The sequence below is a fragment of the Lytechinus variegatus genome, chromosome 4 (genome assembly GCF_018143015.1).
Source record: "Lytechinus variegatus isolate NC3 chromosome 4, Lvar_3.0, whole genome shotgun sequence".
Taxonomy (NCBI): domain Eukaryota; kingdom Metazoa; phylum Echinodermata; class Echinoidea; order Temnopleuroida; family Toxopneustidae; genus Lytechinus; species Lytechinus variegatus.
In genome coordinates this window covers 50,306,288-50,324,870 of record NC_054743.1, presented here as the reverse complement: position 1 = coordinate 50,324,870, position 18,583 = coordinate 50,306,288, and the positions used below count along the sequence as shown (strand labels likewise).

The following is an 18,583-nucleotide window of genomic DNA, read 5'->3' as shown; positions in this document are numbered from 1 at the left end:
CATCGCGAGATGGTTTTCCAAACTGGTTTGGAAGATCGCTTCCAAGACCGCTTTGACCGTTCTCACTACGCGTTAAACTAGTTTCCAGTAAACTAGTTTTAGGAACGTAGTGAGAACAGCCTCCTATACATGATGTTACAGGTCAAGGGGGAGGGGCATACATCAAGGCCCCTGGATCTGTTGACTGGCTTTATATCCACTGCATGGTGAACCTATTACCATGACAATTGCTCGATGTCAACACGCCATTGCTGTAAACATCAAAGTATGAGGATTCAATTGCTGGCTCACTTAACACCTACAATGTACATGTACTTCAAAGTTCAGGCCATCCCCATCGGCAATTTGGGTTGAATTCATTGAATTATCATGCAAGTACAACGCTGAAAATGTCATTGAAATCTGAAATCAGACATGATAAATTATAAAATCTTAAAATGCCCTCAATTTTCCTTTTTTCACAAACGGTATGCTAGTGAGGGAAAGTGATACCAAACACTCTCTTTTTTGTAATTCATTGCATCATTTGTATTTGTCTTATTTTATTTCTTTATTTCATTCATTTATTTTTTTTATTTATTCATGCTCATGTTCATTCATTCACCATCTATTGATTCATTTTTTTCATTTCATTTTATTTTATTCTTTATTTATTCATTTTATTTTATTCTATTAAGTCTTATTTATTTTCCCCTTTTTTTGGGGGGGGGGGATAATATGCTTCTATTGCAAGTCATGATCCTTGTATAAAACAAACAATTTTTGTCAAATTTGTGTAATAATCATGACAGGGATTCCAGTTAAATTCCAGTAGAAATAATTTATGCCGAGGTGCACTATTACCCCAGGCTTTAGCTCGAGCTGCCCTTTACACCGATTAGCATTCAAGGAATTCATCCTGTTTTAGGTACAACATCTGGGTTGAGTGCAGCACAATGTAGGTAAATTTCTTGTTGAAGGAAACAGGCCACGACTGGGATTTGAACCCATGACCATCCGACTGAAAGACGAGTCAGAACAGTTTAACAAGTAGAACACATAGGTTTCAATATCTTGATTCTTTGGGTGAACTCTGAAAGGTAAAGATCATCACCTCTGTGAAGATATCATGATAAATCACTATTGACACTTCACTAGTACTAACATAATAATTTTCGTATATTTTCCTTTCTTTATTGCACATACATCAGCAATAAAGTGTCTGAGCACGTAGACTTTATTTTGATTGAATGTCAAACTGCTGGCTTAAAATAGAAAGCCTTACACCTTGGTCTCATTAATATTTGACAGAAGGACAACCGAAAAGATTAGAGCTGCCTGTCAAAATAATATAAATAAATCAAGAAAAAAAATATATGAAATATTGCCAGCAACTAAACATGAGATGCCTTTACATGTATACTGTAAAGTTCATACAGAGCAGTATGAAAGAAGTAGGATACAGATGATGTACATGTGTAGATTAAAAGGCATTCATTTATTAAAAGAGGTTAATATTCATTTTCTCACAAAATAGAAAAAATTGGAAATGAATTTCTAAAGTATTTCAAGAAATATTGAATGCGAGCCAATGCAAATAAGATTTCACCCAGGAAAAATAGCTAGCTGCTTGGCATAACTTTAATACTAAACATCGACAGGATTATTTTATATTCTGTTTTATTTTTGTCTGTTTATTATAAAGGCATATAATAATTGACGTAGCAAAAAATCTCAAGCTATGATCAATGCATGAGGCTACATGTATATGTATGTAATATCGGTGCAAAGATGGGGGATGATATGGTGAGGTTACCTGCCCCCTCCCCCCCCCTCCTTGGGACAACAAAACAACACTGTTCCCATTACATGCTTGTATGGAAGCCACTAAAAACAGTGGAAAATTCCACCATGAACCTATCCAGCTATTTATCCTACGAGAGCGGGCGAGTGCCCAAACAGGCATCCTCTCCATTTAAATGTTTCTAGTCTGAAACCCCAGACTCTTTTTGCTGGTGAGAAGTAGGAATCAAAGAGAAATGCCAGTAGTTGCAGTAAACACTGATTTCATGAGAAAGTCTGTAAAACCAGGCTTAATTGTCAGTATATCATCGAGGATCTAGATCTGGTATGTATAAACTGAACTTTGTGAAATCTTGAAATCTACGCTGAAAAATGTTTACACTGAAGATCACCAACACAGATAGGCACACGTGGGACAGTGTATCATTATTGCTGGAAGAAACACCCGACGGAAGTGACCGAATCCGCGGTTATTTTGCTTATTTCTCAGCAATTACACAATTTCTTCCAAAATCCTTTGGCACATATTTTTTATTCATACAAACAGACACCTGGGTGGTCATTATATTAGATTCTGTAAAAAGTCATTTTGAGATCGTTACCAATACTGGAATTTATCTTTAAAATAGCCAAGATTAAAGCAGCTGAGTAGGGATTAAGAAAATTTCAAGTATAGATTAAATTTAATTTACAAGAAAGGCCAAACCCAAAATCAAAGAATAAGATACACCTGAGCAAATAAAACATATTATTAAAGTCCACCCACATCACATTTCATCATGACATGTTTGCTATCAAGTTCAATTCTACAAATAACTTGCGATGATGTCAGGTGCCTCAGAAACATGTCGATAAGCCTACCACAAAATGGAATTAATAAAATGTCAAATTTAAACTCATTCGACTTGTTTTCGCACTTAGGAAAACAGGATATTCCTGGCTGATATATTCTATTGGCAATTCTTTTTGACGTATGAAGTGAAAAGAGAAAGAGGAGAGCAAAGATAATGGTGGAAATGGATTAAAGGAAATGGATTTCAGTTTTTTGTTCCCTGTGAAGATTTCATACATTTTTTTCTGGGGGAGGGGGTACATGTACTTTAAAATAGAAACAATCATGTAGCCTGAGAGTCAGGCTAACAAAATGCTTTAATACCTTTGTATACCCAAACAGGGTTATTTAGATGTTGAGCCTTTTGGCAAACAATGTTTACTGGACCATTTACACCTTTTGGGTCCAGTTTTCATAGAGTAGTACAAACAGAGTCACAAGCTCATAGGATATTCATTCCCTTTCAGATTTTCTCTTTTTTCCTTTTTAAATGATGGGGGGTGGGGCCGGACCAATCTTAAAGGTCAAGTCCAACCAAGCAAAAAATGTTTAATAGAATAGAAAGAGACGAATCAAGCGAGTAGGCCTACAATGCATGTCTTTAATATTTTTTCAAAATTAAAATCAACTTTTTTTCTATGCTTGACGTGACCTGTAAGGCTGTCATGAATACTGGTTTGAGAAATATGCTTGTACTGTAACTTAGAAGAGGAGATCATTATGAATATTGTTTATGCTGAATGTCCCACCTACAGTGTACATGTAGGTGCTACACTGCACTGGACAGGAATGCCTTTAAAGGGGTACTCCAGGCTGAGAAAAAATATGATTTGAAAAGATGAGGAAAATGAGATAAATAAAATATTGAAAATATTATCAAAATCAGACAAGGAATAACAAAGTTATGTCATTTTCAATATTTGTATTACTATAAACAGTTCTAGGCATGTCTTTATGAATATTCAATGAGTAAACTGGTGATGTCATATCCCCACTTGTTCATTTTGCAATTTATTACATGAAATTGGGTTTATTCATTTTTTTCCTCCAGGAACCAAAAATATTGGAATGACAACTGATTAAGTGCATTATATATTCTTGCAGCAACTTTATTATTAGGGAGACATTATGATTCACATGAAAATACGAAATAATTATGATTTCATACAAAAACATAAGAAAAATGAAAGTGGGGATGTGACATCATCAGCCCATCTAATGAATATTCATGATGACATGCATTTAACTGTATATTGCTAAACTTTACAATTCAATAACTTTGTCACTTGTTATCAGATTTTGATGAAATTTTCAATATTTTACTTAGTGAATTTTAATACTTATTTAGATAAAAATATTTTCAGCCTGGAGTACCCCTTTAATACTAAATCTGGGCCATGCAGGCCTACAAATTCACAGGAGGTTATTAAATCAATTCATATCCAATGTAAAAATAATCTGTTCACCTCCTGACCCACATTGTATTTATTGTTGTTGAGATAATTTTGGCGATAGTGACCAACAGGCGGCTGATGGATGGCTGACTTTTACATGTAACAGTCCAACTGACCTATTTCTGTATTGATCACTGGGTAGGAATACATTTATCTGTAGACTGTATAGGCCCGTATGTTAGACCTTGACTGACCATGAGAGGTGGGCCTACATTTAACAATAGATCATAAAAACTTTATTTTTAAAATTCAAATGAAAATTGAAAAGCTGCTCACAAATAAGTTCAAACTTTGGCAAGGTGCTGCTGATAAAACATTGTCAGACATTGTTTCAACAGGGGGGGTGGACTTAATTCTTCTTATATTAATTCACAACCATTTGAAAAATGAGCAAAAATATGTAAAATTATTTGAAATCTGGAAATCGCTAAAGATGACTAAATGAAAGAGAGGCAAAATAGGAGCTAGTCCTTTGGCAAAAAATGAAATCCCCCAAATGTGTGAAACCAATACACTGTTACTGCAAGATCATATACTGGTAACATGTAGGCCTACATGTACATACTGCGAGAGGTCTGGGTCAATGGAGAGTATAGACCGTATACAAAACAAAAATGCATAATGCACAATAATAAACACAGAAATACACTGAAATTCACCAAAATTCTGGAGATAATATGATAAATAATCTTCCAGCTAGGTAACGGTATTTTTCCATATGTACATGTATTCGATACAGTCTAAGGAGGATGGTTTGAAAAAAAAACAGATCGATGTTTTTTATTTTGCTGCCACGTGCCAATTATAGCCTTTGAAAGTTTGAAACATTTATTTCTGTGATGCGAAAGCCTAGTACAGGTATCCATACATGTACATTATATCCCAGAGGCCTTTAATTTGCATGTTGAACTTGAGTAGAGGTTATTGTCCGATAGGAAGCCTGATAATGTACAGATGGCATTCACAACGAACCTACATGTAGCCTATAATGACAGGAAATGTTTCCAGCACGTGAATGTCACATGCAACTTTCCGTCACACAACAATGTGCGGTGAATGGATGGGGGTGGGTGGAGAGGGTGACAGACAGAGTAGGGGAGAGGGTGGGGGACATGGTGGGGGAGATGGAGGGGGTTTACTGAACAGCAAAGTGAATGGACAATGGGGATAGGAGTGCCACAAGTGGAAACAGATGAAAATAGGGGGAAAAGTATAGAGGGATACATGCAGAAGAACATTAAAAAGGTTAAGTCCACCACCATAACAAGTTGAAACAAATGGCATCAAAAAATCATTAAAAATATATTTTAAAAAATATGACATTTCAAATTTTGGCTGAATAAAAATGACAGCCACAAGTACTGTACAGTAGATAGGGTATGAATACATGCATATAGATTTGATAAAGGCCTTGATTGAAATCATGAGCAACACTAATCATCATCAGTCACCATCATCATGATCATCTCATCATGATCATGATGATCCTTCTCCTTGTCGTCATCGTCGTCATCACCACCACCAATGATTATCTGGGCGATCAAATTGCTATTGTCAAGTACACGTAACACAGGAGCGAGGGCCATCTGAGCCTGAGTTTTCAATCATCGAGCCATTTACAAATACATGTAATCCCGATCTGAAGATCTAAAGATGCTCTACAAGTACTTTTAACAAATGATGGGGGTTTTCACAGGGAGGGTGATTTATTTAATATAAATAACCCCAAATACAAAGCTTAAGGGCAGGTATGTAAAAGCCACTGCAGTCCAGCTCCCAGAATAGTATTTGTTCGAAGATCTATTATAAAACAATTATACACGGCAGGAATCGTTCAAATTTTGTGTGTTTTGCCAGTTTTAAAAAAAGAAATACTCAGAATAACCCCCCCCAAAAAAAAAAAAAAACACACACACACATTAGTAGTGTTCCAAATTATGAGAAGTTTTGCAAATCTGCAGCAAATTCTCTGTCTATTCACATTTTCAATATTCAATATAAAAGGGAAAAGGATGCAATTATTTGTTCTTGATTTGTACAAAATGAACATTTCAAGACTCAGATTTTTTTGTTTGCCCCAAAAGGGCTTTGATCATGGATCCACCCTTTAATAGCAGCTCAGCTACAGGTACATGTAGGATAGATCTGTAATAGCTCTATGATCTGACCACAATGCATTAACATGTACAGTATATTTCCAGCAGCCAAGATTACCCTGGCTTGCTCTCTCAACTCAAGACTCAAGTTCACCATTTTAATAACCTTGACCAAAGTCGAATTTCATTAATAACTCTCTAGGCAGTGCTGCTCCAGCCCGAGTTTGCTCAATCTCGAGATTTTAGCCCGATTGCCCCTCTTCGCGATTAATCTCGAGATTCAAGAAACCCCTTCTCGTCTCCACCATCGTAAGAGCGATTCCTGCTCGAGCGAGGCATCGATGCATTATGGTCTGACAACATGAATAAACAATCCCGACTGCGTCTGCACCTGCGAATTAGCGGGATAATTCGTACAATACCGCGCTATTTTGCAAATAATCCAAGGTTGACTTTGGATTGCAACCTCGAGATTGATCCTACGAACCAGCGTGTTAATTGTGTCTCCATTACAAATAATCTTGAGATTGATCAGATCGGGATAATTTGCCGGATCAAAAATAGCGCGCTAATTTTAAAACTCAGGCTGGTGCAGACAGCCCTTCTGGTAAACAGTTGAGGTCACCAGGGGCCTGTAAAATAAAGCTAAGCGATTGATCGTGGGGTTGAATTTTACTATTGATCATGCACAATAATTATTGCAATCAATCATAGAAATCCAAACACCAATCAATTGCTGTGCTTCATGTTACAGGGGTCTTGTTCTTGACTCTTCAAACAAAACAAACCCAGGCCAAAACATGTACCAGGGCAGTCTGATTGCATGTCATACCTTTGGGCAAAACATTGCTACGAATTGCTTCAAAGTTTAATACAAATGGGGTAAGGTGACATCTGTACACGTGATGGATAAATAAGTTTACGAGAATTGTATGTTGGATTCATCGGATTGTGAATTTTGTACCGTGGTCCCATCGGATATTGCCGATGCCGGCCATTTCCTTGAACTTGAGAGAACTACTAGGGTCCTGTGACACAAAGGTTTGCAATGGATTGCCAATACATAAAAGGGTAATTCTGATTTGTTCCTGGTTTTGTGGGTTGCAAAAATGTGTATGGCACAAGGATCTTGATTGGCTGTTGCTATAATGAATGCAAACCTTTGTGTTAAAGAGCCCAAGAGGGGGGGGGGGGGCTACTCATAAGGCAACAATATTTTTAAAACTAATTCCTACACAATTGTTATAAGCTGCTGAAATCTGTGTAAATGTTCCTGGTTCTCATGAAGGCACATTAAAATGCTCCCTTTTTCTGCTTGCACTGATTCTACTTTACTTTTTAACTGAAAAAAAATGGTGTGTTCTTAATCAAATGTTAAAATAGCCATACCCCTGTTTTTATTTTCTGCTGCTCTAATTAAGGTCATACAGAGACAATTATTGCCCAATGTGTTTTTTTACACATTTGAAGAACATTTTATTTTGATATGACATTGTAATACATGCACCAAGTGAAATCATTCATCGGGAACCTTGAGAAAATGGGCCGAACAAATATCCACCCTTGCATGACCTAGAAGCCATCTTGCATGAAGCAATAATAGATAGCCTGTTAAAGTGGTGACTATGGAAATAATATCCTTGCCCTCATTATATTCTGTAGACTTTCTGATATACACGGTTTGTGTCAATTTCTTTTTCAATGCACCTTTGCATACCCCTCAAAAAGCAAAGAATCAAATACCCTATAATAATAATCTTCTACGATGGGCACGTCATACGGTCTAGTGGTTCTGTTTCTCGCCTTTCAAACAGAGGGTCGTAAGTTCGAACCCTAGCCATGGCATGTTTTCCTTCAGCAAGAAATTCATCCACACTGTGCTGCACTCGAACCAGGTGAGGTGAATGGGTACCCGGCAGGATTAATTCCTTGAATGCACGAGCGCTGAAAGGCAGCTTGAGCTAAAGCCGGGGTAATAATAATAATACTAATAAAAACAATGTGCCTTGGAATAGATAGTTTCTAGGTAGATAAACAAATGTCTATTATTATTATTACATGTATGATGCTATTAAAAGAGAAATGTGTAAAAATGCTAGAAAATTGTCCAAACAAATAGGGCTCTATTCACTTTATCCATTCTAATAGAATACATTATCTTTTTTTTTTTTGGGGGGGTGTCACTAGTCAATCCACGCATAAATAATAGCATTTATCAGAATTAATTATTTTTTTGAAGGCTTCACTTTAATCTATTAAAAAGCATGAGCTCCACTCAAGTGCTCCCCTAAATCGTTCACACAACACTTGAGTGAAGGTAGCGATAGAGGTTTATACAGCTGCAGTGGTTACTCCCACTCAAAATAAGAACAGCCCAACTCTTTTTCTTCACTGCTCTTCACCCTCCTTCCCCTTTTGAAATAAATCCACCAGTTTCCACATAAACCTTAATGATCATGTCCCGGCAAATAAGGGTAGGTATAGGCCTATTTATTAACAGTTCCCCTTCTTTCCCTTCCCCCTCCCCCTTTCATCTTTCCAAACTACACAACCTTCCAAAATCAGGCATGTACATGTACCCCCCCCCCCTCCAGATCTACTTTCTACAGTCTCCCCCTTTTCACCATTCCTCTCGCCTCCCATACTACATGTACACATCCTTCCTGCATCAATATATATGCCCTATAGGACCGCCAATGCCGTGTTCTGTTGTTGTGCATCTTATTACACCTAAGAAAAGGCAAATATTTTTTTTCTGACCATGGAGCATGGGAGGGCATCTTAATTTCCTCCTTTCATTGATTGCTCAAGATGTAGATCTGACATGCAAGATGCTAAGATGCTCAGGGGAAATAGCAATGATAACAAGGTTTTTTTTTTTAAAGAATACCTGTGAAAAAAGCAGTTTTGTCCTTTTCAAAACAAGAGGAAATTATCTGAAATACAAATTCATTATTTTCTGAACAAGCTTTATCTTAATATCATACGCCCACATGGACATACTATTTTTAGCAGAAAGGAAGAAAATTGACAGTAACTGTTTTCATATTTGACTTTTATACTTGTTTTGATATTAAACATTTTAACTTGGTTTTTATTTGAATGCAGGTAAAGATAAATATTTTTCTAAGTCTTTGGTATGACTCAGCCAGGGATCAAACCCATGACCTCCTGTTCATGAGGCGGGCGCTCTACCACTGAGCCAACCCTACAAGATAAAACAAATTGTAACAACTGAAACAAAAAGATAACGACACTTACAAGAATGGCAATGTAATTCCTGTAGTCGTATGGAAGGGGTCCGTTCCCTCGCAGCATGAAGTCTTGAGTACGGCAGAAAGCGGCAAGGTACTGAGGATGTAGGCCCATCACCGCAGTGAGGTGGTCCAGTCTTTGGTTCTGTACAAATACATCGGTGAAGATTTCCCGCACCTATATTACGTACAATAAGAAAATATAAAGTGATACAATGATGAATTTGCAGTTCAGATAATACATGTATACTAGAAAGATATGAGAAAATGAACTGAAATTGAAGCTAATCAAACTTGGACTTGATTTCTCAGAAGGGCTGTGCCATGCAGAATGTCAAGGGGAGCAGTTAAAACCTTTATGTCAAAACTCTATTTTAGAGTTGTGACATAACAAAGTACACTACAAACTTATTTTGCTTAGGAAGAAAACAGTTCTCTACAGAAAAAAATGATTACAAAAAAGGTGTGATCTATCTTATTGGAGATTTGAAATTGCAGTGTGGTTTATCCTCGTGCAATAAAACCTCCAACGGAAACTGCTTTGAGGTATATGAAATCAAAATACAAGAATGAATGGCAAATGCATATCACATGACCACGAGAAAATAAAGCAATGCCAGAGTCCTTGAACCAATTTCCAAGCAAAATGGATTGCTGACTGCAAATACTGTGCAAGAAAACATTATCAGATTTTAATCTAATAATTGTAATTATCCGACATCGATAACAGAGCCTTCAAAATAACTGAATACCAATCAGCATATCACCAGCCTCTCCCCTCCCTTGCAGTATAAACTCTTCCAGTACCTGTACATCATCATCAACTCCCATGCCTTCTATTACAACTGCAGTGTCTTCAGTTTCTTTTATAAGAGCAAGTTGCAAAAATATATGTTTCCGTATTCACAAATAACGATAGCAGAACTATAATGCTCAACATGTCATCGAAGATACGAAATATACATGTACATGTAGTCGGCATGAAACAGTAAAACCATAACATACATAGTACAAGTACTATTGTGAAATAGCACATTAGAAAATCCCCTTCGACTAAAACTTGAATGGACCAAAGTCTACACCTAGTAAAAAATAGCATGTTTTCAGTTAATGGACCATCATGCGAAGAGTATGTTCTGGGTCCTGTAACACAAAGGTTTATAGCGATTGATCGGACGCATGATTTTACGATTGATTGTACACTGTAGTCAATGCAATCAATCATAGAAAAATTTTCTATGATCATTGCTATTAACTTTGTGTTACAGGCCCCAGGATCATCATGCGAACGAAGAGTATGTTCTTGATTATGATAAAGAAGCCGGTATCATTTGACAGCCCATCTTTAGGCAAACATACTTTGTGAAATTAGTTTTAAATTCACAAGTTTAAAAAGGGTAGAAATGAGAATGCATGTGCAAGACCACTTATATTTCTTTAATCTAGAATGTATCATGCATTTTGTGATTAAATAGAAAGGTCTTTTTATACTTGTAGGGCCTATATAAGTACGAATTGGGTGGAGATAACTATATGCGTGCAAGAAATAAATTCATAATAAATGGGCCTTGTGTATATCAGGGAAGTAAATTTTTAGGACTATTTTTGCCACATTATTGGCGTGATTTCTAAATTTGGGGGCTATTTTTTGTTCAACAATCAATTAAAGCTGTAAAATCATATCTCATTACTCTGCTCTACATGTATATATGTATGTATTTTTGTGGCAGACCAAAAAGCAATTTTAGAAAAGGTGATTGCCCAGAAGCATTAAATTTTGCAAATTTGAAGAGTGATTTTAGCTGTCTTGAGGGTGAAATTGCCCATTGCCCAAAAGTAATTCCTACACTGGTACATTTATGTATTTCCATGTTTAACAACATTGTTTAACTTTGTGAGCAGCCGATTTAAAAAATTCTCAAACCAAGATGAACATGTGTACAAGTGCATGTATTAGAACTAATAAACCCTGAAAACAACCATTATTGAGAATGAAAAGCTAAAACTACAAGGCAAACCCCGATTTGTATTTAGGTGTCTTATAGACGCCTAAAGAGTAAACATAAGTGCATGGGATGAAATTAAGATGGTGTTTCCGGTCACTTTATATTTCAATTTTTGAAGCACTAAATAATTATTTTCGAACGCAATTTTTTTGGGGCTTCATTTTATATCACAGACACAGGTGACAAGTGTGACCTTCTAGCTCATAATTTTTAAAAGTCAAACCAATGTTAACCAATCACTTTAATAGTCATCCTAATCAATGCTAGCCAGACAGTTTTAGGCGATGAAATGAAGTTATCTTTTATTATCTGCATTGTAGTTTTGTTTTCAATCACATTCTGAGTCAGAAATAAGAATGATGAGGGGAAACCAGAAAATAAACACAACTCATGTCAAAGATAACAAATAATGAAAACCTGCATACAGTACAACTACATTAAAAGTATTTATCAAAGGAAACTCTCTTTCACTGGTCAAGGATTCAAAATATACATGTACCACAGTAGAAATTCATTTTTATTTTTTATGGGCTATTTTCTTTTTCACATTTGGGCAATTTCAGATGGGATATCTTTATTTCAAGGGCTACTTTTGTGCAACATGCAACTATGCAAGTATGCTCTCTCTTTCTTTTGTATAAAAAGCATTTCTAAACTTTCTTGAATAAATAATTTCTTAAAGAGGAAAATTTTAGGGCAACTGTGGACACGATGGTCACCCCAAAGCAATCAATTTGTACAATTTGAAGCGATTTGGACTGTCATTTAGGGTGAAACGGCACCAGTCACCCTCATGCATGTATTTTCAATACTTACATGTATACGCAAAAAATACCAAACTGAAGGAATCTGTTTGATTTAATAAAATCTTTATCTTTTATAAGGAGTCATGCCTTCTTCCGTAAAAAAACCCTGCTTATTCAGACAAAATGATTCTGAAAAAATAACATTGAAAGGCGATATTTCGTGGAAATGGAAGATGAATGTTCATTTGAATGAATGAATAAACATTTTGCACAATCTGGTCTATATCAATATTGGAATTACTGCCTCGACTTGGGCAAGTAATACAAATATGGAAAGTTGACTTTCAATGAGCAAGTTTACCTGCATATTTGAATAGGCAGTTAGGCATCTTAAGAAACATAATGTTTTTCCCAGATAATTCCAAATATGTTTGAAACAGAAACTTGAATGTAGAAAATTTTGTGAATGTGTCCTCGATCAGAAAAATAATGATTCCCATTATAAATGGTTTTTATATTACTGATGTAATCTACAATGTAGGGACCATATCCTATTGTTATTTCAAGCAAGGCTAGGAAGAGTCAAGTGATACGGATGGGCAACCGTATAATGCTATTTTTAGAAGTCTCCCAAATGGACCAACAAGAAAGTAGGTTGATGGCATACTTCAAATTCAAGTTGTTGCTGGTTATTAGAACCTTAATTGTTAATGGAACACACAGATTCTTGGGCTTACAGGGCAAAAATAGCCAAGATATAATACCAAGTAACCTCAGTAATTTGTGACTGGGTACGACAAAACAGGGAAATGGATTGAATGTCATGAATGTTAATGAATAAATGACATCTGATAAACGAAGGTATAGAATTTAAAAGATAATAGAGATAAACATACCATTAAATTCTGGAACTTGTACGATTCATTGCAAATTTCCCAATTAACAGACTCTGGTTCACAATCTGGGCCTTCCATGTTTATTTTATTATTTATCTTGCTACAAACCAGGAGGAGATCATCAAAACTCTGACACTGGAGTTATTCCAGCTTAAAAATATGAAATAAATCGCCCAGTTGCCCAATACATAGCATACAGGACAAACTTTACAGGTTGAAGTGAAACTTTCAAAAGGATTCCTCTAAAAATGCTAAATGATGCAGTAAGGCTTGAATGCAAACTGTTTCAACAAATCAGTGACATCCTGCAGGATGATCTAAAGAGGGTTGAATGCCCAATCCCAAGTACATGTAGCTCAAAGGACACTGTCTTGGAATGTTGATGAGAGTGAAGTTTGACAAACTTTCAATAGATCTTTCCAATCAAAATGTCCAATTTAATATCAAAATATGTCAGAAACACATACTGAAGTTCAGTAGAGAAGCATAAAAAGGATAACTACTTGTACACTGTAAGAAGCACAACACTTCTTCAAAGAAGATGTTTGCAGTTACTAAAAGGTGTTTGAACACATGTTCTGCTCCAAGATGCAATTTGTACAAGTCAAGATGCAGATATTGATCAAACTATAAAGGTGTTTTCTTCAAGTGATTTTAGAATTCTCTTTAGTGGATGTATATTACTAGATGTTTATGTACAAAGCTACAGTGGTATCACAGAGTCCATGTCAACCCTCTGTATGAATGCGTGATCTCTATAAATTTACTAGAACGAAACCTGATGGGTATCGGCAATACTGGTGTCACATGCACGGCAGAGAAACAGATCTATGGCAAGGCACGAGAAGAACTCCTGGAAAGATACTGCAAGATCCGTTACAATGTCAGCAATGAAACTTGACATGGTTTAATACAAACAAACAGTGGAGAAGCTTTCATCATCCGTGATGATCCAACAACCGATTAATACCAAACTAAATCCCGAGGTGTCCCGTGCCACACTTTTAAACCACAAAGATCTCGATCCAAACAATGCAAGACAACAACAATGTGCAGGTTGAGGAAAAAGTTGGGGGGGGGGGGGGTAGATTGGTGCAAGATCGACAGGTATAACTGGTGAGATTTCGTCAATCTGAATGGCAGCTTCCTATATTTCTGGGGCAGATCGACACAAACTGGTGACTGCTTCTCTTGTAACTCTGGCTTTGGGAACATCGAGGGTGACGCATACTGGGCTACCCTGGATTCGATCCCAGATCAGGGTAGTGTCTCATGAAACAATGCAGTCAGTGAATTTCAACGACTGTTGTTACAAGCTACCAAAATCCTTGCATTTGATTGGCTAAGAGCAAATTTGCCAGGGAACATCACTGACTGCTTGTGTCATATGAGACACTCCCCAGTTTGGGTATGGAATCTAATTTGGTTATTTTGTAATACTCAGTAAGAGAAAGTCCCAGGGCGACACACTTCAGTACAGCAAAATCATTAACATTTTCGGGAATCATAAACCTCATTACATTTTGTGGTGATTTTGAAATCATCCTGGCAAACCAATATTGGCAACCTTTCCACAACAAAACCAAAACAGCTGGGCACAAGAAGGAATTATTAGCACTTTGTCACTTACAGATTTGTACATTTTCTTCATTAGGAAAAATCATGTATATAGTTCAAAGTTTTAGGGAATGAACGGATTTCAATATTGAATGAGTTCATACAAAGAGGACAGCAAAAGAAATATGCTACGGCTGAATGTAAAATAATATAAATTATAACACTCTCCTGGTAACAGAAGGAAAGACACTTTATATCAAAGAGTGAGTTGTCCCTAAATGTCTCAAGTAGCCCTCATACAGTTAAAGTTGCAAAAAGCCCCCATTAACTGCATATTTTGGGTTTTGCATCACATATAATATATCAGTTCTGCACAAAATAATGAAATACTTGAAATTGTGAAAACTGGTCAATCAACATCAATGGTACTGTTCAAATTGTTCTTGGAAGGTGTTTCACAAAAGAGTTAAGTGTGTCTTTATTAGAGTCATGCTTAAATGCCTACATGTAACACAACTATAATGTGCATTTTATTATTATTGGCATTACTCTTGGCAAGACATTTTCACCAATGCGGAGAGAAGGTTTACACCGCAAGCAACAGGGAATTTAAGCATGACTCTATTGTCACATGTAACTCTTTAAAGACACCACAACTTAAGGGGGTGTTTCACAAACATTTAAAGTGTGACTCAGATCTGAATATAATTACATTTATTACAAAATACAACTAACCTGCTCATCTGTGCCATTCTCAACTCCCTGTATCTGTAAAAAACAAACATAAAAAAGAAAAGAGAAAGTTTCATGAGATTTGAAATAGTCATGAAATCTCCTTGAAAGAAAAAGGCTGCAGAGTTATCAACCATAGAATGTAACAGGAGACAAAAAAAATCTTCTGAAGTAACAGAAGTATTCAAAGCTTCTGAAGCCCCATTTGGATTGTAGTAGGGATGTTTGATGTATTAGTTTGGCCTAAATAATGAGCAGATTTCCATTTATAAATACAATTGGAACAAAATATAGGCTTCCGCAGAAACACCATTTAGTATTCAAAGCTTCTGAAGCCCCCAGTTGTATAGAGCTAGAATGGTAGTACATGTAGGGATGTTTGATGTATTAGTTTGGCCTAAATAATGAGCAGATTTCCATTTTCAAATTCCATTTTCATTCCATTTTTGGAAAGAAAAATACTGTAGGCTTCATAAAAAAACACCATTTAGAGCAAGAAGAGCACTGGTCATCAATTTCCATCATAGACTTTACATTACGCTGCTAAGGCAACTTTCAATCAGTACACAAGCACTCTGGCAATGTAGATGATAATTTCAACATTATAAAATGGTAGTTCCTATATATCTTTCAAATCATGTAAAAATTGTTTCCACTGCATTATTCTGATTGATATTGAAATTGTTGGAAAAATCAGGAAATGGACTGTGGTGGAGCTTTCGGACAAGTTCATAATTGCCAGCAGCAGCAGGCCTGAGCGAACTGTTTTTCATGTATGCAGATGTAGGCTGTGAATGGTGTAGAAAGGGTACTGCACTTTGAAAGCATGACCACACTCCCCAATGGGTTTACCGCTATTACATATAGATCCGGGAGTTTTCGCAGGTGAAATATACATGTAGAAATCAAATACATGTACACCTTTAAAATTCAACACAGTCACTATAAAATTCAAATGCAACTCTGACACTGAAATGCAACTCTTAACATCACATGTGAATTTATTTTTGGCCAATCAAAAGCATGCATTGTGGATTTTAATACATCTGATCTGAAAAAAAAATCCATAGTAAGTTTAGTAAGTAAGAGTACTGTACCAAGATTTTTACTGAAGATACGGCTTCACTTGACATAATTTATGAACCGTCAGCTGAATACATGTAATGAATAGGCCTTCAAACTCTTTCACCAGAGCATTAAGTTAATAATCTACATTAAAGCAGAGGGATTTTAATATTACATTGTTACTACCACGTCATTGTCAATAATAGAATAGCCGATAGGTCAAGAATAATATTTAGAGCATAATGGGTCACCTCCCACTCAATGGCATGCCCTCTCGGGAAATTAATTCAAAATCACACCTCAATACTGCGGGGTAGTGGATGCTTAAACTAGGCTTGTTTTATCTGGCTATAATTCTTTCATATTAAATAGCACTGGCAGTCAGTCATCTGGACCTGATGTGTAGGATGAATGCAAGCCATCAAAGTAATGTGAGCGGCGGCAACATAACGACAACAATATGGAAAATCTGGTACGAGTGATCACAAATCAAAAAGAGCTGAAAAGAGCTGAAAAAAAACTGACGTTGAGAAAGCTTCCATGAATTTGTGCAAAATATGCTGAAATTATTCTAGATGATAGATATACATGAAATAAAAGAAAAAAAAGAAGCTGAATATCAGCTAACAAGTGGAATGCCTCTGGCCGTCTCACCTGCATCACGCGGTTCAATATAGCAGCAGTGCTGACTTTGAATACTACTCTAACTCGCACAAGATGTTCAGTGATACATGGTTACTCTTATGTCCACTTTTTATGAACTAGACCAATAAACTTACAGAGATTCACCAAAAAACCCCAACATGGCCAAAGTTCATTGACCTTACATGACCTTTGACCTTGATCATGTGACCTGAAACTCAAACAGGATATTCAGTGATACTTGATTACTCTTATGTACAAGTTTCATGAATCAGATCCATAAACTTTCAAAGTTATGATGGTAATTCAACAGATACACCCAATTCGGCCAAAGTTCATTGACCTTTGACCTTGGTCATGTGACCTGAAACGTGCACAGGATGTTCAGTGATACTCGATTACTCTAATGTCCAAGTTTAATGAACTAGACCAATAAACTATCAAAGTTATGATGGTAATTCAACAGATACCCCTGATTCGGCCAAAGTTCATTGACCCTAAATGACCTTTGACCTTAATCATGAGACCTGAAACTTGCACAAAATTTTCAGTGATGCTTGATTACTATTATGTCCAAGTTTCATGAATCAGATCCATAAACTTTCGAAGTTATGATGAGAATTCAACAGATATCCCCAATTCTGCCAAAGTTCATTGACCCTAAATGACCTTTGACCTTGGTCATGTGACGTGAAACTCATGCAGGATGTTCAGTGATACTTGATTAACCTTATGTCCAAGTTTCATGAACTAGGTCCATATATTTTCTAAGTTATGATGACATTTCAAAAACTTAACCACAGGTTAAGATTTCGATGTTGATTCCTCCAACATGGTCTAAGTTCATTGACCCTAAATGACCTTTGACCTTGGTCATGTGACATGAAACTCTAATAGGATGTTCAGTAATACTTGATTAACCTTATGGCCAAGTTTCATGAACTAGGTCCATATACTTTCTAAGTTATGATGTCATTTCAAAAACTTAACCTCAGGTTAAGATTTGATGTTGACGCCGCCGCCGCCGTCGCCGCCGCCGTCGGAAAAGCGGCGCCTATAGTCTCACTTTGCTTCGCAGGTGAGACAAAAACCAAAACTCTTGAACCAAAATGGGTTGCTTGGGTGCATTTTATAAAGCTTAATTGTTACAACAATTTTGCAATAACATTTAGAATTGGCTATTGGTATAGAAATTGTTCATTTGTTTTGTTATTGTGACACGTCTAATAGGAAATGAGACCCTATTAAGACTACCGGTATGTATGTACATGTATGCAGTACACAGCATAGTCCACTGCGTGACAAGGAATGTTTTCATCTCCCTTAAAAACGTTTGTTTTGGTATCGGAAACAAATACTTTTGCTATGGAGATAAACCATGACAATTTTGTCATGAGGAAAATATTTTGGAATTCAAACGTCATGTAAATATTTTTTTCCTGAATACAAAAAAGGTTTATTCATACCATCCTGCTCAGGAAAAATACGTTTACATTATTTTTTCATGTCTTAATAATATTT

At 36.3% G+C, this 18,583-nt stretch overlaps 1 protein-coding gene across 2 annotated transcripts in view; it reads right to left on the bottom strand.

Moving 5' to 3' along the window:
- LOC121414247 (sestrin-1-like) overlaps nt 1–18,583 on the bottom strand; it is a 49,938-nt gene that overhangs the window by 15,707 nt on the left and 15,648 nt on the right. The window contains exons 3-4 of one of the 2 annotated variants that reach the window (XM_041607360.1): nt 15,359–15,391; nt 9,426–9,596 (exon numbers count right to left, since the gene is read on the bottom strand). In XM_041607360.1, the coding sequence (XP_041463294.1) occupies nt 9,426–9,596; nt 15,359–15,391 (204 nt within the window). Of the gene's footprint in view, nt 1–9,425; nt 9,597–13,066; nt 14,062–15,358; nt 15,392–18,583 lie in introns of those variants that run through there. The other variant, XM_041607361.1, reaches the window with a different exon arrangement.